Genomic DNA, 22,384 nt, shown 5'->3' with positions numbered 1-22,384 from the left:
CAGTGTAGTGGAAAGCCTTCCCAAAAGAGTGGAAGCTGTTATTACAGCAAAGGGGGAAATTGATGCCTAAGGTTTTGAAATCAAATATTCATGAAGCACATATGGTGTCCACAGACTTTTGGCCATATAGTGTACATGCTGTTTTTTCTTTGTAAAAATTTACAATAAGCATCAAATAGTTCCTGATATTCGTAAATGTATATGACTGAAAAGGCAAGTGATAATATGGCAGTTGCCTTTAGAAAACTGAATAAAACCACCATTCAGTATTAAAAATGTACTCTCGTCCACCATGTTGAATATTTACATCTTCTCCCAACTCGGAAACCAAAATTATCCCAGTTTTACCTTAAATATCCTCATTGCTTTGTCCAGTCTATCATGCTGCCATTGAGCACGTTCTTACACCGATTATACTTAATGTTGTTATAGCTGACAACGTACACTGGTGGCCAAAAGTTTGGAATAATGGACAGATTTTGCTCTTATAGAAAGAAAATGGTACTTTTATTCACCAAAGTGGAATTCAACTGACAAAAATGAATAGTCAGGACATTAATAACGTGAAAAATTACTATTACAATTTGAAAAAAACATTCAGAACTTCTTAAACTACTTCAGAGTTCTCATCAAAATATCTTCCATGTGCAGTAATGACAGCTTTGCAGATCCTTGGCATTCTAGCTGTCAGTTTGTCCAGATACTCAGGTGACATTTCACCCCACGCTTCCTGTAGCACTTGCCATAGATGTGGCTGTCTTGTTGGGCACTTCACACGCACCTTAGAGTCTAGCTGATCCCACAAAAGCTCAATGGGGTTAAGATCCATAACACTCTTTTCCAATTATCTGTTGTCCAATGTCTGTGTTTCTTTGTCCACTCTAATCTTTTCTTTTTGATTTTCTGTTTCAAAAGTGTCTTTTTCTTTGCAATTCTTCCCATAAGGCCTGTACCCCCGAGTCTTCTCTTTACTGTTATACATGAAACTGGTGTTGAGTGGGTAGAATTCAATGAAGCTGTCAGCTGAGGACATGTGAGGCATCTATTTCTCAAACTAGACACTCTGATGTATTTGTCCTATTGTTAAGTTTTACATCTGGTCTTCCACATCTCTTTCTGTCCTTGTTAGAGCCAGTTGTCCTTTGTCTTTGAAGACTGTTGTGTACACAGTTTTTTGGCAATTTCAAGCATTGTATAGTCTTCATTCCTCAAAACCATGACTGACTGACAAGTTTCTAGAGAAAGCAGTTCCTTTTTTGCCATTTTTTACCTAATATTGACCTTAAGACATGCCAGTCTATTGCATACTGTGGCAACTCAAAGACAAACAAAAAGACAATGTTAAGCTTCACGAAAACAAATAGCTTTCAACTGTGTTTGATATAATAGCAAGTGATTTTCTAGTACCAGATTAGCAATTTAGCATGATTCCTCGAGGATAAGGTGTTGGAGTGATGGCTACTGGAATCAAAATTTGATCAAAAATGACTTTTTTCAAATAGTGATGGTGCTGTTTTTTTACATCAGTAATGTCCTGACTATACTTTGTGGTCAGTTGAATGCCACTTTGGTGAAAGTACCAATTTCCTTCCAAAACAGCAAAATCTGTATATTATTCCAAACTTTTGGCCACCAGTGTATGTGGTCATATAAATGCATTAAACAGTGTTTCTTTATCGGTGTAAGGTAATGAACGGCGTAAGAATAAACCAGTCGACATGGGTAGACGTTTGCCCATTATGCTGATTTTGCGTTGCATGTGAACACCTTTACCGGCGTTCTTCCCAGCTTGTCAAATGTGCGCTCGTGTTGTGCGTATGCCTCTTCGCGGTTTAACGTCAAAAGCAGAGAATAATGCGGTTATTTCAAATGTCTTGTAAGCGCAGATTTCTTGCTTTGGCAGATTTTTTTAATTAGATGGTTTTTAGATGTTATCAGCGTATTGGTATGCATCTAAACAGGTTAATTGTCACAATCAGTTTGTCTATTTGTCTATGTCATTCTCCAGAAACACATCACTTGGACTCATGCCATACTTCTTACTTTTTCTATACATTTTACTGTGTTCCATAAGCACCTGCCTATAACCATCCATGTGTCTGAATCATGTTTATTTGTCCTCTATATATATATATATATATATAATATTATATTATTATTATTATTATTATTATTATTATTTATTTATTTATTTTTTGTTACTGTACATGTTCACTTAGTTTTTCAGGGGTTCTTGGTTAAACTGTCTTATGCTTTATTACCAATGTGTTGCTTGGAATTATTTAATTAGAGTGAGGTTAAAAAACTTAGAAGAAAATTCAAGAAATCTGATAGTTAAAATGTCAAGAAAATTTGTTACAAATGCCTCATCTGATTGAAATCTGTCCCAAATGCACAATTTTGTAACCGTCATATATAGATGAGGTGGTGTGTTTTGAATATAGATAAGCTATTTTTTATCATCGCACTTTAATTTCGTTTCTTTTTACTTCACTCTGTCTATAACAGATCTCATGGATATGTGACGCGCATGTATGTGAATCGGCTCGACGCTCTGCTTGTTGGGTCTGCGCATGAGCGGGGACGCGCAGCTAGAGAGGAGTGGGACTGGGAGCAGCTGTGGCAAATGTTCCACTAGTCCAGCAATCTCGAGAAGAAAAGGTAATTTACGCCACAAGAAAACACTTTTAACACACGCATTAAGCGGAATCGAGTGAGGAGACGCGTGTCGGACACCAGCGATCGGCTGTGAAGCGCTTAGAAGTAGCAGATCGGTGCGTTTTCTCAACTCACTGGCAACAAAATAACAGCCACGAAAAGACTGACAATAAAAGCTCACATTCCCGCGGGCTACAAGCCACAACTGACACCACACCGAACCGGGGAGTCGAGCCATCAGCCTCTCATCTACTCAGGCATTTAACCGAGTAATTTTTCAAGATCCCCTTTTCTTTTTGTGAAAGCCTGAAACTCAGGAAACAATGAAGACCTAATTCATGTGCTAGCCGCTGAGCTGGCCCTGCGTGAGTGTGTGTGCTCCTCTCTTCTCTTGGAAACTTTCTCCAAGATTGGAAGAAGCAGCTTTAACACACTCATAGAAGAAGCTTAGGCTCTTCTTGATTTTTGCATGGAGGTGAGGGGCGAGGACAGGGGATCGGACGGCAGCAGAGGCCCCGACTCGACCCACTTTCCTCTTTACTCCAAGCCCGCTCGAGTGATGATCTATCCGAGCGCTGAAGGAGAAGATCTCACGGGGAGAGCTGCTGCTGCTGGCTGTGAGTCCCCCTCCTCAGACGGGCCAGGCAGCAGCCGGATGTCCCCCACTGATGGGTCCTCGGTCTTCCCACCTTTACCGCCACCTCCACCGCCGCCGGGGTTCGGTGCGCACGGGAGTGTGGATGAAAGTGATCAACAGGATGGGCCGGAGTATGAGGAAGAAGAGGTTGTTTTCCCCCTCTCAGCGCCGCCCACCAACCAGTAAGGATTCACTTCTCTGACATATATCATTCCGATCATTTAAAGGTGCACTCTGTAATTTTCCCTCATTAAAAAAAAAAAAAGTTTCACTCCTAAATAATTGCATTTTGACACGTTTATGTATAAAATCACGACCACTCACATAATGCGATGAAGACTCCAGTCATATCCGTAGCCTTATAAAAGATGTTTTATTTTACATTGAGAGGGTCCCCTCACGGGGGCCGCCATGTCTGGATCACATGACCAGCCGAATGCTGGCTGTTAACTTTGTGTCAGAATTACTGTAATAACGAGATGACAACTTGGAGATTCTTCTCGAGCTATTTACACCCATTGGACTGAGGAATTATTTGTTTCTATGGCAATGCTAATAATGCCAAAAGGGATCGATGTGTTTCTTTCTAAAATATTTGATCACAACATTAATTCCTTAATTCACTTCTATATGTTCTTTAAATTGTTTGAGAAAAGAAAGTGATCCAGGTAACAGTGGCTACCATGAAATGTAGTGTCTATTCCAAAACCTAGTGAGCTGCCTTCGGATGCAGCATTTTAAGGTGGTTTTCACACTGGGCACGTTTGCTGCGGTCCGAATACGAGCGTGTTTTTCATGGCGCCCCCTGCAGCGTTGGTCTAGTTTCAGACTCATGTTTCTGTCGAACCCCGGTGCTTTTCCGTCATCAACTTGCGTCTTCACAAACATGCACATGATGGAAAGCACAACGCGGGTCACTGTATTTGTGTTTTTATTAATTTTGTGTCATTATGGGGTCTGGGTAGCTCAGTGGTAAAAGACGCTGGCTACCACCCATGGAGTTCACTAGTTCGAATCCCAGGGCGTGCTGAGTGACTCCAGCCAGGTCTCCTAAGCAAACAAATTGGCCCGGTTGCAAGGGAGGGTGGAGTCACATGGGGTAACCTTCTCGTGGCCACTATAATGTGGTTCGTTCTCGGTGGCACACCTGGTGAGTTGAGCGTGGTTGCCGTGGTGGATGGCGTGAAGCCTCCACACGTGCTATGTCTCCGTGGCAACGCGCTCAATCCACGTGATAAGATGCGCGGTTTGATGGTCTCAGATGCGGAGGCAACTGGGATTCATCCTCCGCCACCCGGATTGAGGCGAATCACTACGCAACCACGTGGACTTAAAAGCGCACAGGGAATTGGGCATTCCAAATTGGGTAAAAAAGGAAAATAAATAAATAATAATTTTGTGTCATTATGCACACCAGAGTGAACGACACTTGCGTTGTGCATGCTTCGCATGCCGTAATTCAGCAGTTGTACATGTCCAGGGAAGGAGACTATATCTGATGCTCACAAACGATTTTTTTGACGACACAGCTGGTTGCACGCTCGCTCACTCACATAAATAAAGGCACCTCACCTTTTCTGTGTCCCGCAGCGTTTCCCTGCCACTCATGATGCACGTGTGTGTTTGTTTGTTTTTGTGCAGCTAATGATGCCATCATGCTTAAATCGGCAAAAACGCATGTGCAAGTCATTTTACTTCCTGAACAAGTGCGGACCCGAGTACAGGTTGCTTTCTCACTCATGTGAACCGCGCCACAGTTCCAGTGCAACCAGACTCAGACCACCTCCTACAGGTAGTCTCTGGTTCGGTACTGTGGTCTGCTTCCTGGTCCGCAAAACAGCTTTCACGTTACCAAATTTTAATGCGAACCGTGCTCTGTTTCGGACTAAACTGCCAGTGTGAAAGCCCCCTTAATTATGCTGCCTCCTCAGATATGTCGTTTGGCGAAATTATACTGTCATATCCCAAAATGCACTGTGATGAGCTCAGTGGAAAAATAAATCCAAGATGGCGGACGAAGCGAGGAAAACTTTGATCATAAGTAGACTAATAATCCATTCAGTGCTAAAAGCTGTAGGTAAAAAATAGTTTAATGTGATGGAAAACTGACTACTCAAAATATGTGTGCTATGCATATTTATGCTCAGAGTATTGCATCGATCCTCTCGTTTCACCTTTATTGAAATCAGTTGCGAGTTGAATCTCCCGAGTGCTGTGCTATGGAGCACTATAGACCATTTTCCGCAGACTGTGATGACGCACAAAATCTGGCAAACTTTTAAAATGAGTTTAAATGGATTATAATTAGTTAAAAAAAAAAAAAAGAGTTAACGCAGATGCAGTGAGGTTTCTAATACAGCTGTTTAGAGAGTGACAGTATGTGCCATCTTCTCTCTTCTGACTGTCGTGATCCATCGCTCTAAATTTATTTCTTCATTTGGAAGTTGTGGAAATAGTGTCATTTTTCTTTTGATGTTTGAGCAAATAGGCAAGGAAATTATATTTGGCATGGTATCTCATTCACTCCCATTCACTGCTATCGAAGTTTAATCTTCAATCGTTTACTTTCACGTTCCAATACCCAGAAGTGAGAGAGAGTCCATTTGAATGATTTGTGGAGTTACTGCTGTAGAGTGTTCCAAATTGCTCTCTGATGAAGCTCCATTTCATTAAGGATACTGCCATAAAAGACTGCTGTCTATCTAGGCAGGAAACTGTGAGATAGCTGACTAAGTTTTGTAACAGACCCATGATATAAAACAGAAATGCCTTTAACTGTTGTGGCTGCTACCATTTTGGTTAATTTTACATGACCTCACGACTGGAAGTCGTTGCTTTTGTAGAAATCCGAGTTTACAACTTTTAATTACGAGTTCTACGAAGACATGAAAGATTTATAAATTGAAATCTCGTAATTACGGTAATCCTGATATGAGGTGAGTGCACTATTCATCTCAGTAACTGTTATTGGACACCATCACTCATTGATTAAATTAATCAAGGCTGATTGTGAATAGTATATTTATACAGTGGCATTGATAACTGTATTGATAAACTGATGTTTGATGCTGCATCCACACCCCTAAGTGTCAGCATAAGTCCAACATTACTGCCCTATTGACCAGCACATGAACAAAAAAATACTGAGTGCACCTTTAACCCTCATGTTGTGTTCCTAGTTAATGCTATCCTATTGGACTAAAACTTAATGACTTTGCTCTCACAGGGTATCACATCTTTTACACTTTTGGTGGCCTATTAAAACTGCTGATAAATCTCCCATTATACTATATTATCACCAAATATTGGATTAGATCTTTTTGCCAACTTGTTTTCTTTCAATTAGCACAGGTTTTGTATTTCTTTTGGAACTTATTGATCGTAGGCCTCATTAACCCAAGCTTATGCACCTCTGTTTTTGAGTGAAAAAAACAATATTTGTGGATAATTTTGGCAATATTAAGCAAAATAAGAAAACATTCTGTACTATTTATCACACTAGTGTGCTTTAATGTTTAACCAGGAAGTTTGTTTTGAAATGATATTATTTTGTACAAAATGGCATAAAGTCACACTTGTGGTGTTCTCAGTCAAAAATGACCAGTCATTGAAAAGAAATGGAGATCAAAAATAAGAGACAAATTGAGTGTTCAGGAGCATGTTCATCATGTTCATGTTTACATATGTGCATGTGTGCTTGCAAACATAAAGGCCTCGGACCTGTGCACTCGCACATACACATACGTGCACTAACACACATGCTCACGTACACACACAAACTCTTGAGTATTACGTGCTTGTGCTTGCAAACATAAAGGCCTCGGATCTGTGCACGTGTACATACACACTCACATGTGGACTAACACACCCACACACACATACGTGCACACATGAACACACACATACTTGCGTACACGCACAAACTCTTGAGTATTACATGCTTTTTCACAGAGATTAAATTTATCCTTCCTTGAACTGCATCCAACATCCATTCATCCATCCAACATTACCACACACAAACATGCATGCACGCGCGCACACACACACACACACACACACACACACACACACACACACCAGAACTGCCTTTGCCCCACAAGTGACCCCTCTCCAATAGAATCAATAGAATTATAGTGTTCCCGGTCAAAGATGACCAGCCATTGAAAATGAATGGGGAAGATCACAAAAAAATGGATTTTATTTTGAAATACTTTTATTTTCTGAAAAGGGGCACAAAGTAACACTTGTGGTGTTCCCTGTCAAATATGATCATTGTGACAAAGAAAACTGGCCTAAGCCTATTTACACATTAACACTGTCATATAAAGAACATTTCATGGAACAAAAATACCAACACTGTTCATATTGCTGTTTATTTGCTGATTATTTTCTAATCAACAACAAATCAAATCAACGAACACCTGGTGGTTTTGTGTCCTCATGCACATGACTGACAATAGCTTTTTGCATGTGCCTTGCAAATGTGTGCTCTGCATTTGAAACACACAATGCTTGATGAAAGAAAGATCATCAAAGAAAGATTCTATTGTAGAGGGGTAACTGTGGGGTGAAAACAGTTCTTGTGTGTGTGGTAATGTTGGATGGATGAATGGATGTTGGATGCGGTTCAGGGTAGGATAAAGTTAATCTCTGTGAAAAGAAAGCATGTAATACTCAAGAGTTTGTGCGTGTACGTGAGTGTGTGTGTATGTGCGCGTGCACAAGTCTGAGGCCTTTATGTTTGCAAGCACACATGCACATATTTGAACATGTACATGATGGACATGCTCCTGAACACTCAATTTGTCTCTTATTTTTTATCTCCCCCATTAATTTTCAGTGGTTGGTCATTTTTGACTGAGAACACAACAAGTGTGACTTTATGCCATTTTGTACAAAATAAAAGCATTTCAAAACAAACTTCCTGGTTAAACATTAAAGCACACAAGTGTGATAAATAGTACAGAATGTTGTCATATTTTAATATTGCCAAAATTATCCACAAATATTGTTTTTTTCACTCAAAAACAGAGGTGCATAAGCTTGGGTTAATGAGGCCTACGATCCATAAGTTCCAAAAAGAAATACAAAACCTGTGCTAATTGAAAGAAAACAAGTTGGCAAAAAGATCTAATCCAATATTTGGTGATAATATAGTATAATGGGAGATTTATGAGCAATTGTTATAGGCCGGTAATTTTTGACCGAGAACACCAAATTAGGTAAAAAAATTTAATCCCAGCACAAGGGTTAAGATTTAAAAATCACTTTATGGACTATTAGAAGTTGCAGGCCTACTCCTGGCTGTATCTAACCTAGTGAACTCCCTACTTAGCATTTTGGGCATTATTGGCATGCTGATATACATATATATATGTGGTTGCTGTTTAGGTAGGCAGCTTACTAGGTTTTGAGCCATTGACTTCATAGAAAAATCATAAAAACTAAAAGAGAAAATATATATACTATAGGCTAACGATTCCTATTCATAGGCTTATTTACATTTAGGTGACACTTTTATTCAAAGCCACTTTTAAATGACATGTTTGTATTTATCATTATTTACAGAATAAGAGGTTATGTATTAAACAAGCCAATTATGCCACTTAAATTATATTATGGGTTACCCATATAACTTTACTTATAAGTTGCGCTCCTGCTAAGTGCTATTCCATCATGGCTAATGTAGTTTCAGACGCTCGAGTCTGCTTATCAGACTTTTTATCACTTAGTTTTGTTTTATAGTGTAGTTGTGACCTTTTCATATCATTACCATGGTGGTTTTATATGGATGCAGTGTCCCTGCCAGGAATGCCAAATGCCTTTCATCTTTCCTGGACTTCCTTTTGCACACATTGTGAAACAGCAGTTGCTGATAAATGTGGCTGACTATGTTCTGTGTCACCTGTAATCATATTGGATCAGCATTTGACAAACAAGATCAGTGGTTGAATCTAATGAAAAATGTCAGGATGGTGACACTTTCTGTTCCTCACAAGCCTATATCAAGACAAGCTGGATGATAGCATGAAATTTATTGTGGCCCCTTCTCATATCTCTTGTTGCTCAAGAGCAGGCTGATAATCAGGCCTGAATTTTTATATAGAGACTGTCTTGTTTGAGCTCGTCCCACAAGTAAGCCGAAGGTATATCAACATTTTTGGTAGTTTTTTTATTTTTAGTTGGTCTACATATTTTTCCATTGCTCAAACCAAATCTGTTATATTGATTCAGTCTGTGTTTCAAAGTAAAAATTGTGAATTTTCATGATGTTATTTAGGAAATAACCTAATTTCCTGTTAGTTGTCAGTGGTTTCCTTGAAAGCTCTGAAAGTTTTCACAAAAACCGTGGGGGTGTACTAAAGTATTTGAAGGCTAAGCCCACTTCGTTTTAAGTGTCCTTGATTTTGTCTTTGCTTTCAGCATCCTAGAATGTTTTTTGGACTTTTTGTGTTTGCGGCATGAAGCAATATAGAAAATTACAGAATTCCCTGCAAATATGCTGAAATGATTTTATGAGTTTGACCTGTGATTTGTGCATTGCCGCTCTCCTGCACACAGTTTTTGGCTCTTGACATTCACTGTTGCAGTAGGCTGGTGACCCAATTAGAATGAAAGTTTCCTCAGAGCTTCCAAATGATTGACTTTGACAGACATAGCTGGCTGTAAGGTTGGGCTGTGTAGCTCTGTGATGCACCAGTGCTGAAGCAGAGGTGCTCCATATCTTCTATTGCTGCTTGCACTCAGTGACTGCTGAATTTGGGCCACAATAAAATTTTATTCACATTTCATCCCTTATCTGCTCAAATGGCTTAGACTATGACATAATGAAAGCCATATAAGCATCAGCTTATGGCTCAGTGCACGTCTACAAAGAGCAATTCCTTAGCAGTGAGGAGGAAGCGTGTGTCCCATGCAATACAGGTGACATAAACTACTTGCGAGGTTTGGCTCTGTTGTTATATTGATATGGTGTCAGAGAATATGCTAGTTTTTAAAGGGATAGTTTACTCAAAATTCTGTGATCATTTATTCACCCATATGTCATTCCACAGAAGAAATAGTTATGTGGGTTTGTATCACAAGAGAAAATCTGAAGGCTGTGTTGGTTGCTTCCCCCCCCCCTCCCATGCATTTAATTTCATTAATTAAATTTGCAAGTTCTGTTCAGTTTATTTATATAGCACTTTTCCTAATACATGTTGTTCCAAAGAGTAGTGCTTTATAGTGTTGTCACAATATCTAAACTTCAGTAATCGATACCAATACCTGTAAAATTTCATGATTTTTATTACCAATTTCTATACCAAAGCTAAAACAAGCTGATTTCTACATTAAAGGGATAGTTCAGCAAAAATGAAAATTCTCTCATCATTTACTCACCCTCATGCCATCCCAGATGTGTATGACTTTCTTCTGCTGAACACAAAGATTTTTAGAAGAAGATTTTACAGCTGTAGGTCCTCACAATGCAAGTGAATGGGTACCAAAATGTTTAAGCTCAAAAAAGCACAAAGGCAGCATAAAAGTAATACAACTCCAGCGGTTAAATATATATCTTCAGAATTGATATGATTGTGTGGCACATTGCTGCCTTTGTGCTTTTGGAGCTTCAAAAGTTTGGTACCCATTTACTTGCATTGTCAGGACATATACAATGCTGAAATATTCTTCTAAAAATCTTTGTGTTCAGCAGAAGAATGTCATACACATTTGGGATGGCATGAAGATGAGTAAATGATGACCAAATTTCAATTTTTTGGGGGGTGAACTAATCCACTAGTATTTTCTCAATTTTCTCAAAACAAACACAAAAAAATCTCCACACATACCTTCATCACTTACATAACTATATTCATTTCATTTCTAGATCCACTTAAGTAGTTTTTTCTTTCTTTCTTATATATATATAATGAGGCAGAGACTGTTCCTACAGACAGGACTAGGCTGAATGGCAACAAAATGTGGCACACTTTCTCGGGGTTAGATGTGGTCCTGCATCTCAGAATGTGTGACTAAACTTTGTTGCACACTGAAGACAGCCACGATCATTCTCGCCTGTGCAGTTCATGCATAAACAGTGATGCTAGCAGTGGGATAAATATTTCACAGATGCTCTCTACTGCTTAACATAGACAAACAGGAGAACGAGTAAAGAGCAGGGCAGCACTTATCTGAAGCACCAGGGCTTGAAAACAAACAGCACTTTGGTTAAAGAGCAAGTTGATGTAGTTTCCACAAAGGTCATAAATGGTTTCCCTTGGAAGAGAGAGAGAGAGAGAGAGGGAGAGAGAGACCACATTTACATGCACTTAAGAAAACAGTTTATTCAAGGATTTTAGCAGAAAGCGACATTCTGAAAGGTCATGTAAACAAGAACACTGATTTCCTTGCACCATTTAAGGGATTAAGAGAAAGCAGTTTAACACACCTAGGTTTCTCTCGGGGAACGCGGCTTAATGTGCTCATGTAAACGCATAAGCAGCGTTCTGATGGGTGTTTGAAGAGTGCGCGTGCGTGGAACAGACCAGGATAACAAACGTCATAGGATGGAGCCCAACAACATGTCAACACAGCTGAAAAAATTCAACAATTCTTGGAGTACAGTGGGAAAATCACAAACTATAAATTTTATACACATGAATGTAAAATATTGAATGTCCCTAATGTCCGCATATATGCGCTTGTACATTGGGGGAATCCCGGGGTTTTATGTAAGAGGGAAACCTCCAATACTGCATCACAATGCAGCTGCAGGATAGTAAGTTAAGGAAACAAACACAGCAAGAACTCTGGAATATCTGTGAATAAATTGAATCAACAGAGTAAAATAGTGAAGTCTTCTTCGGATGCCATGTGTGTTATTTACACAAGCGTCGCGGGAAATTTACGTTGCTGTGGAGAAAGCTGCTTAATGATCTAGCCGCTTGTATACAGGAGAAAAGAGTACACCGTATACAGTGCACGTAAATGGGAACGCTGTTTTCTCGCAATAAGCCGCTTTCTGGTGTCCATGTAACCAGTCAGAGAGAGAGAGTTTAATTTGGAGATCAACAGGAGTGCATGTTGTGTCTGCTGGATAAGCAATTGCTCACCAAACTTGCTCTCATTCAAGGGCTAATTGAGCACCCACGATGGTTAATTGCTTTTTTACAAATGATTGGCCTTCGGAATGCCAAGTGCTATCCTACACTGAACTGCACAGACTGTTGGTTCCTTCAATTAAATGTTTTCTTCATGCAATCAGAAGACGTTTCTCTTTCCCTTTTTTTTTTTTTTTTTTTTTTTTTTCTTAAATGGCCCTGAAAATCTTCTTTCGGCTGCTCCCATTAGGGGAGCAGACCATCCGTGATCCGCATATTTGACTTGGCACAGGTTTTTATGCCGGATGCCCTTTCTGACGCAACATCCAGTGGCTTGGGGACTCTCACTCACCTACGGGGCAGTTTAGAGTCTCCAATTCACTTAACCTGCATGTTTTTGGACTTGTGGGGGAAACCGGAGCACCCGGAGGATACCCAACACAAACATGGGGAGAACATGCAAACTCCACACAGAAAGGCCCAGTTGAGCCGGGACCTTCTTGCTGTGAGGTGACAGTGCTAACCACTGAGCCACCGTGCTGCCAATTAAATGGCCCTGAAAATATAACCAAATAATTTATTTAAAAGAATAGTTCAGCAAAAAATAAAATTATCACATCTTTTACTCACCCTCATGCCATCCACAATGTTTGACTTTCTTCTGCTGAACACAGATGAAGATTTTTAAAAGAATATCTCAGCTCTGTTGGTCCATTCAGTGCAAGTGAATGGTGGCCAGATTGTTGAAGCTCAAAAAGCATATAAAGGCAGCATAAAAAAGGTAATCCATAAGACTCCATTGGTTAAATCAATGTCTTCAGAAGCAATATGGTAGGTGTGGGTGAGAAACAGATCAGTATTTAAATCCATTTTTACTATAACTATCCACTTTCAAACAGCCCTTTAAGGAATATTCCGGGTTCAATACAAGTTAAGCTCAATCAACAACATTTGTGTCGTAATGTTGATAACCACAAAAATGAATTTTAGCTCGTCCCTCCTTTTAAAAAAAAAAAAAAAAAAAAAAGGGAATAGGGAATTTTTTTTGAGGGTTTAAAGGCAGAAATGTGAAGCATATCATTTTATAAAAGTACTTTAATTCTGTTAAAACTCGTGTATTATTTGAGCTGTAAAGTTGTTTAAATCACCATTTTTACAGTCATTTTAGGGTTTTAGGTTTTGTTATTACATTGTCATGGCAGCAAAGTTGTAAAATTGGCTATAACTTTACTAGGGCTGAAACGATTAGTCGAATAAAAAAATTGTCGACAAAAATTTTCGTTGTCGAATAGTCGTTTGATCTTAACGTAACATAAGATCATATGAAACTCTAATGATTACACACAAGAGCAGCACTGCAGCTCGACTGATGAGAGGAAGAAAACACATCTCACAGTCCAGATGCACTCTAAACTTTCCAAACAGCTTCAGGTAATGTAGATCGCAAAGTATGAGGGAATTATAATGCAAAAATACAAAATAAGTACATACAGAAGCACTCTTGTTGTGGAATAAGCGGAGCCGGAGCTGACGCTCAGCTTAAGCAAAACTTGCGTTTCGAGTTTCTTTAAAGGAAACACCCTGGTGTTACATCATCAGTGCAGTTCTATTTAATGCGTTATAGCTTTATTAAAGTTAAAATAATAAGGAAACTGGCATTTCTCTGTGCGGTCAGCACCTCTTCTATGAGTTGCGCAAAGTGTCCCGATCTAAGGGGGAGAGATTGAAACTGCACCCGGCTGAGGTACACTCTGTTGCGGGGACACCCATCCCTCGAGTGCATGCGCTTAATGCAGCTAGATTATAACGCGATGGCAACTTATTGAATCATAATATATGTCACTGTGCATTTCTTATCATGAAGAAAATTGGCAATACGCAGCTTTATTAATAAGAGAGAGTTTGTTTTTTTTGTTTTTTAAAGATGGATTGAAGTGAACAAAAAGGTGAGAGAGGGTAGTCTTCACCCCATTATACACAGCAACAAAATACATTTTTTATTTATTTTTGTTTTGGTTTGTTTTCCAATATAAATATCTGAAACTCCTTCACCTGAGAAGCAGCATATAAGATATTTAGACTAGCTTTTAGAGAATAGATCTTGAATATAAGTAAATTTTGTCTTTACTCCACTTGCAGAATTATAACCAAGTGAAAAAATACACTTATATACAAAATACATTTATATTTAAGATACATTCTCTTAAAGCAAGTCTAAATATCTTATGTTACTTCAAGTAAATGTATCTTGATTTAAGGATTTTTAGACAATTTTAAATGGAAAAAAGACAAACACTTTTTTTTTTTTTTGTAGTGAAATTTTTACTGAATTAAACTTAAAGTAATTTTTTCCCCTTTAATTCAGTGAATGTCATTTAGAGGTATTTTTAAAAGATGATTTTGTCCTCTTTATAGTTAGCAAGCACGTTTAATACAACCTTTTAAGTCGGGGCACAAGCTGAATAGTTGGTTTAGAGCTAATGATAAATCATTGCAATAATCGCTGAATAGTCGAATAATCATTCTAATAATCATTAGATTAGTCGATTATCAAAATAATCGTTAGTTGCAGCCCTAAACTTTACACAGAAAATGTTAGTAAGTGATTTTATCACACTAAAATTATGTTTACACGCATATTGTTTACATCCTGTGGAAATACTTTTTCAATAGTATTTTAACATAAAAAAATTGGCCCCCATTCACTTCCATTGTAAGTGCCTCATTGTAACACAAATTTTTGCTTTTTCAAAGAAAAGGAGGGGCAACTAAAAATAAATTGTGGTAATCAACATTATGCCACGAATGCTGTCAGTTGAACTTAACTTGTGTTGAACCCGGATTATTTCTTTAAATGCCCATTCACGAGAGGTAATCTTTTGTTTTTTATGGATTTGTATTCTTCGTACATATCACCACTACTGGGCTGTTGTGCAAATATGAATTATGTATTCTTTTCCTTTCCATTATTCCTCCCTTTTTTGTCTTTCTCCTCCCTGCCCAATTGGTGGTGAAAGGCACTAAGAATGCGAATCGCCAAAAAAACAGAAGAGCTAGATCCTCTCATGCATTCACATGCATGACAATGTGTTGAGGCAACAATTTTATTATGCATTTTTTCAGCATTCTTTCAGAAAATGCTTGACCACATTAGGCTCATAGTGTAAACATATTAGGCTCGTAGTGCATCCTTATACATGGCCAAGAATTCAAAGGCTTTATTCACGCTCTTTATTTTATTGCAGTAACTCAGTGGCATAATGATTGATGTCATCATGAAATCAGACACCCATCTCTCTAAATGATAATGTCTCGCCTGTCCACTTGTGTTTACATTGTCCAAAACGCATCTTAATACCAGGTGTAAGCGGGACTAATACCAAAACTATGAGGCTGTTGCAAAATGGATGTTAATTTCAATTTAGGCTGACAAGGGTTTAGACAGAACCAAATTGTATAGCTTCAAAAATTATACTAATTTCTACTACTTCAACATAATAACATTTAACTGTCATAGAGCTGTGACTTTCATTTCTTTAAAAGAGACACAGCCCTTTTCAGCTAATGACAGATTCATGGATCGGCGTACTGCACTCTTTGAGTATGTATAATCCATCCCTCCTGTGACCCCGTTTCAGCTCCTGCCGCACAGTAACCGCTCGCTGAAGATGGGCTCTTTAGTCATCCATCTGTGTGCAGGAGGACTGTCCCGTGTGCTGAATCTAACAAGCTGTGACACTCCATCATGTGTGAAGAAAAACAAAGCTGTTTGGCAGCTGCTCCCAGACCCCGCTCCTCTCCACCTTTTTTCCAGTGTGGAAACTTTGGAAAAATGTAATCGGAAGTCCAGGTGATTTGCATGATGGTGGGTTGTTGAACAATCCAGAAGGTTACTGATGTCGAGTTTGCTCATTTACAAAGAGTGTTACGTTTTTATTGTGCCGTTACTGCGTTTTTGGCTCTATAAATGACATTAGTTCACTGAAAAATGTCTAACTTGTATGCAGTGATTTTTTTTTTTTTCATGGAACAAAAAGTAGAAATGTTTTATTAATTTTTACGCAGCTCTTGACAAATAATGACAAAGGGCTGTCAAGCTTCAAAAAGGACATGCAAGCTGTCAATTCAACTCAAGCACTATATTCCAAGTCTTCAGAAGTTTGTGTAAGGAACAAACTATTATATTCACAGCCGAAGCTCGTATCTAGCCCATGTCCTCGTTGGGATTACAAAATGGTAGGTGATAATTTTATGGTAAATTTTTGGCATATTTTTTGTTCCTTTATGGATCTCAACAACCGTTGTTACTATGAACTGTAATTGTATGGCAATAGCTATGAAAAATGTCTTGCCCCCCCCCCCCCAAAAAAAAAACTGGGGTTAGGACAACATGAGGCTGAATAAATTATGACAGAATTTACATTTTTCGGTGAATTATTCCTTTTAAGTCTCTTAAGTGGTGGGCTGCTTTTGTCCCCCCACTGATCTTAGTGTCTCATATCCCAATCGTCCCCTCCCTTCCCACCCTGCCCGCTCTCCAAGCCATTTCATACTCATCCTTTGCATTATTTGAGTGACTGCCTTCAAAGAAGGTCTTCAAGCAGGCAGCAAAGGCGAGATATTTTCCAGGAATTGAACATATTCTAGAAAAATGGCTCAATTCTCCAGCATATCTTCGTAAAAGCAGTACTCTGAAGAAGCTATAACTAGCGTGGATTATAACACTTTGAGCATCAGCTAAGTGAGGTGGACCCCTCCTCCACTGTTCCCATGCAGACAGCGTTTCTGCTCAGTGACTACAGTGGAACAGCAGGTTCTGTGGGACATGGCAAAGACCAAATTGAAGGTTTGTCAGTTATGCCTGGTGGGACAGAGGAGACAGACCCCAGCGACTCGGCAGCAGCAGAGCTGGACTACTTTGTGAATGAGTAAGAGAGAGCCGGACAGCCCAGGATGCAGCAGAGGACGAATTCAGCGTAAGTGGGACACATGGGTGCTGTTTTCTATGCTCAGACTGGAAAAATATGGAGTGAATATGGAGATATTTTTCAAAATGTATCTGTTTTGCCCTGTTTTTCTGGTCTGTTCCGAAATAAAAATGAATGCACTTTTATTCTTATGGATGAGCATGATTCTCACTAGGGCTGGGAGGTGTACCGGATTTTCGCAATATATTTGTGATGATTTTACAGTAAGACATATTGTTTTAATAGTGTCTCTGATTCAAACTTCTGCAGCAAAAACAGAAGTAGAGTTAAGTTTGTTTCATTCATGATACATTTGTGATGATTTTGCAGTAAGACAGATGTTTTATATCATCTCTGATTCAAACATAAGCAGCAAAAATGGAACTAGAGTTAAGTTTGAATCAATTCCATTAATCAGTACAACATTATGCCAAGACATTGAAGATGCTAAATCGCAAACATATTTTGATATATTTAACGGTGTTACCATGGCGAGGCATTAAATTAATGGCAAAAAATGGGAAACAGGAAGTTTCTCATATCTTCTGTGTGCAATGTGTGATTTAGATAAAAATTGAGATGTATGCTTAGTCTTGGGGGCTAATCACATGGATTTGACTATTTTTGGGTCACGGTCATAGCGCCACCACCTGGCAGCAGGAAGTGTGGCTCTTACAACAGACTTTAAAATGGTCCTCTTTAAAAAACTCAGTTTGCTTGAATATTGTTTAGAATAATGTCAAATGCCAAATGCATGTGTCCACCTTGCATTGTTTTCCGAAAGCCACCGGGTGGAAATGGACCAGTTCTGCTTGGGCCCGTCATCGCTGCTTGCAGCTATATTTTATTAAATTAAAATCCTGATATGTCCTAATGTGATTATTAAACCATGAAAGGCTGCAATCTTAGCCTGCATGAGCTGCGTACTTTAAATGATTGTGTGAAGCCGACCGCTCATACACTGGAATCTCCACTTACATTAAGAATCATTCATGTTTTTTGAGATGACAAAGCAGAGCACTAATACCCTGTGAAGCGCACTGCACATTTAGACTATATATAATTAAATCACAGCATTTGTGCTTTAATGATCACACTTGGCCATGTAATGAACTGTTTAAAACAGGTTAAAATTTAAAATTCCATTCAAAATAAAAGCATGATACAGAAAACAAAAGCATGATTCAAAATAAAAGCTAGATGCCTGAAATTGAAGAAATTACAACAGAAATATATTACAACTGTATGCTAAAGTGTAATGTTCATAGTAGTAATATTAATAACAATAAATAATGATTCATAATAAATTAAGCAATATATCACAAGCAAGAGTGCTGTTGTACTGAAAAGTGTGTTAAAAAATACAATGGTATTTTAAGTAATTGTTCTGTCACTTGTTAAAGTTTTAAGAATTAATTTGATTAGACACTATTTTGATGATTAAATTAAACTTTAAAACATGGAATTCTGAAAAAATAATAAAAGAAAAAGGAAAACAGGATTTGGGAAGAAAACTAAACAGATTTCAATAGGTCCCTACTTAAAAACATTAAGCAATGCATACTTAATTGAGAAACACTTGAAGGAATCATGCATGTCTTTTTAAATGTATTATTTACATTGAAATTAAACTTTAAATAGGCTAAAGGAGTGTTTTCAATAGCGCATTACTGTATTAGCATATTTTTGCAATGTTATGAAATTGGTATCTAAAACCGCAAAATTTCACAGGTATCAGACTGTGTACTGAAATTTTGGTATCGTGACAACACTAGTTAATATAAAATGCTATCATTTAAATATATTTTTTTTTTTGTGTGTGTGTTCGTTTATTGAAAAACTGTGGAAAACATGCCTTGATTTATTTTAAATGTGATTTTTGCTGTGTTCTTACATAATTTTTTTTATCTACTTTGCAACAGTGGCTGTTTGGTTTAAATTAAGGTTCATCAGATTGGGGAAAAGAACACCCTTTTAAGCCATTTCAGAACAAATACATAAATATTAAGATATCGAATATAATAAAAATACTAGTAAGATAAATAAAAAATGACAAGCTATGTTGACCAGCCCTAGTCCTCACTGAAGATTTTTTTGTCTGTAACATTTAACTTGGATATGTTATGATATTTTATATAATGTGTCTCTTAAGCTTTGTTCATACTAATATGTTTTTGTTTGAAAAAGCATTTATTTTGCCACGTTGGCTTCTCATCCACACTGTAACGTGGTTTCCCTCCACCAGAAATGGTGTTTTGACAACACTTTCTTTTACCGCCTACTTTGGAAAATGATGAAGTTAGGAAACTGGATTTTTCTCATTAAGAATTATGTGTGGATGTTGCTTTAGTATGAACAATAATACATCTAGTTCTGGCATAATGTAGTTTCCTTTATTTTGAATTAAGTCTTTATCTCAGGTTGACAGACCAGAATTTGTGGTGTTGCTTGTTGTGCAGTTTGTCGAATTAGTGACTTTTTTTCATTATTAGTTTTTCAATCCATTGTGTTGAGGACAAAGTTGATGACTCATTTTATACGGTCCACATGGTTTTATGACGGTGACGTCATTTCTCTGCGGCTCAAATTGGAGACTGATAACTGAGATCACAAAGTTTGCCAACAGTTCTTTGATGGCCTCCTTGAGATACAGGCTCGGAGTCCCAGATGACAGCTAGCAGCATATTCAAGCAGCACGGTTGATGATGTAAATTAGTGCAATTTCATTACTCTGTGATGCTGATGAGTGTTGACTTGACATCTTTAGAGGTGTTTCTGTAGACGAGACCCATCGAGTGAGAGCATTTAAGAGAGCAAGAAAGAGTGAATAGGACCCCTCAATCAAGTCACAGCAAGCCCTGACTGCCCTCACTTCTTTCAAGATGAAGTGTTGTAAATTGAGAGGTTCAGTTCCTTCCCTGATAGCTGGCATGGACTAACCACAAAAAGGTCATGTCCTGTTTTCAGTGAGCCAACCATGAGGATATAACCAAAAGGAAGAATATTGTTCTGCATTGCTGGTATCTTGTCAGGATCTTTTCATGCCATTTTTTGTGAATAATTCAAAAGGCTCTTCCTTTTTGAGGCTATTAGGATCTGACAATACAGCCATTGTCTGGCAATCATAACAGATCCAAGTGCTGAGAGATTTGTGCTTCAGGGAGCCTGAATGCAAAAACATCCACTCTCTCGTAAGAGTTAATTTGCAGCCAAATGAGATTTTTACTTTGTATGTGAAGTACCACTTTTCTTGTGAAGTGTCATCATCATGTACCTTACATGGGTTAACAAGCATATGGTTAACTAGTGCATATTTCTCACTCCTATTTATGGATCAGTGCTCTTCACATCCAATTCACTGTTGATCGTTTCTTAAAAGTGCAGTGTGTACTTTCAGCCAACAGTTGGGTTCTGGAAGTTAAACTGAAAATGGCGTTTTCATTTTCAAAATGTTCTCTGTCCACACTGCCGTTTTCAAACATTTTCCAAAAGTTGATCTTCCATACTGAAACGTAAGAAAACGCTAAAATCCCCTTACTGCGCATGTGAAAAATCGCCATTGCATGTACGGTCTTAAACGCAATTGTACTTGTGTTCCGTTGCCAGACACCAATTCCGAGTAAACTTCCCCTTGCCTTTGAAGAAATGCAATGTGAATGTTGTACAAAATAACATTCATCTTTAACAACGCTGTCAACGTGGATATCGGACACAACAGTGCCGCTGTAACACTGGCTGCCATCTTGATTGTTTTGGTTGAATGGATCACATGACAGCGTCACATGACAACAAATACGTCAACATTTTCAGATATATCCATTTTCCTAGTCCACACTGCAATGTGAAGACAGCATTTTCGGAAGAGCGTTTTCCAAAAGCTCAGTTTTCTCTGACAAAAACGGCAGTTTTTCCAGTGTGGACGGAAGGCCAAAACATAGAGAAAAAGATGCGTTTTCAAACGAAAATGTAATGGTGTGGACGTGGCCTTAGACTAATTGATTTTTAATGAAAACCTTTTAAGATGGACCTGCCGTAAGCTCCATAGTTGGTAAACAATGCTTTATGCTTCTAACAAAGCCATCAGTCCATGTTTCGACATAATAATAAAAATAAAAAAAAAGAAGTTTGATTGTGGAATTCCTGGTTAAGAACTACACAATCCACTTTTTACTGAAGAGCACCCCAATCAAAGAATGGTGGCAAACAAACTAAATGAAGCGATCAAGTTGTAGGTCTCCCTACAAACTACTTCTGTATTTATATATCTGAATATTTCTCCCCTTTTTCTCCCCAATTTGGATGCTCAATTCCCAATGCAAAATACTGTTTGCTAGTATTTAAGCTGATCAAGTGGCGTCATGGTGAAATCGTTAAGATGGTTAATTTAACCTTGAAATTAGTTGAAATTTTTGCCTACGGTGGGTAGGGGACTGTTTGAAAAGTCCACACATTGTGCTAAAGCGTCAGCTACCATTGCACTCTGCCCCCGTTCAGCAACTCTAGAGAAAGTGTCCTGTATTTTACAACTTTTAAAGTGGTAACCCTACTGCTAGCTACACTTTTGGACAAATTTGGAAAACGTTTCAGCAGAAGTTGACTAATTTGACAACCTTTTATGGATGTCCTTTTTTATCATGTAAGGAAGAGTTGTGGTTAGTTAGGGTTTGTCACTTGCAAAAATAATTAATTTATTTTGAAAATGGTAAAATTGACAAGTCCCATTTTTTACTTTTAACTTTGTTTTTTTGTGATTAACATTTTTATTGATTCACACAACAAAGAAAAGCAAAACATACAGAATCAACATTTAACCCCTACTACCACCTCTCCCAATCACCAACCCCACCCCAACCCTCAACAAACACCCCTGTGGTTACACAAAAAATATATTACACCGGTCTTTTGACAGTTCTTTTCTGCTCCCCATGGCTCAGTATCTAGCCTGCTCAGTGCATCCACGTGAGAGCTAACAAACTCATTGACTATTTATACACAGACACTAATTGCAATTTAAAAAGTCACAGGTGTGGGAAATTAAC

The 22,384-nt window shown here is 38.3% G+C and overlaps 1 protein-coding gene across 1 annotated transcript in view; it reads left to right on the top strand.

Moving 5' to 3' along the window:
- The first annotated feature begins 2,221 nt into the window (after window positions 1-2,221).
- The window catches only part of LOC127432820 (ras GTPase-activating protein 1-like), a 69,794-nt gene continuing 49,631 nt past the window's right edge, over window positions 2,222-22,384 (top strand). The window contains exon 1 of the mRNA XM_051684254.1: window positions 2,222-3,477. Coding sequence (XP_051540214.1) covers window positions 3,128-3,477 — 350 coding nt within the window. The 5' untranslated portion in view covers window positions 2,222-3,127. The remainder of the gene's footprint in view (window positions 3,478-22,384) is intronic.

Source organism: Myxocyprinus asiaticus, chromosome 4, assembly GCF_019703515.2.
Source record: "Myxocyprinus asiaticus isolate MX2 ecotype Aquarium Trade chromosome 4, UBuf_Myxa_2, whole genome shotgun sequence".
Classification (NCBI taxonomy): Eukaryota; Metazoa; Chordata; class Actinopteri; order Cypriniformes; family Catostomidae; genus Myxocyprinus; species Myxocyprinus asiaticus.
The sequence above is the reverse complement of the archived record's forward strand: the minus strand, read 5'-3'. Positions and strand labels throughout refer to the sequence as shown.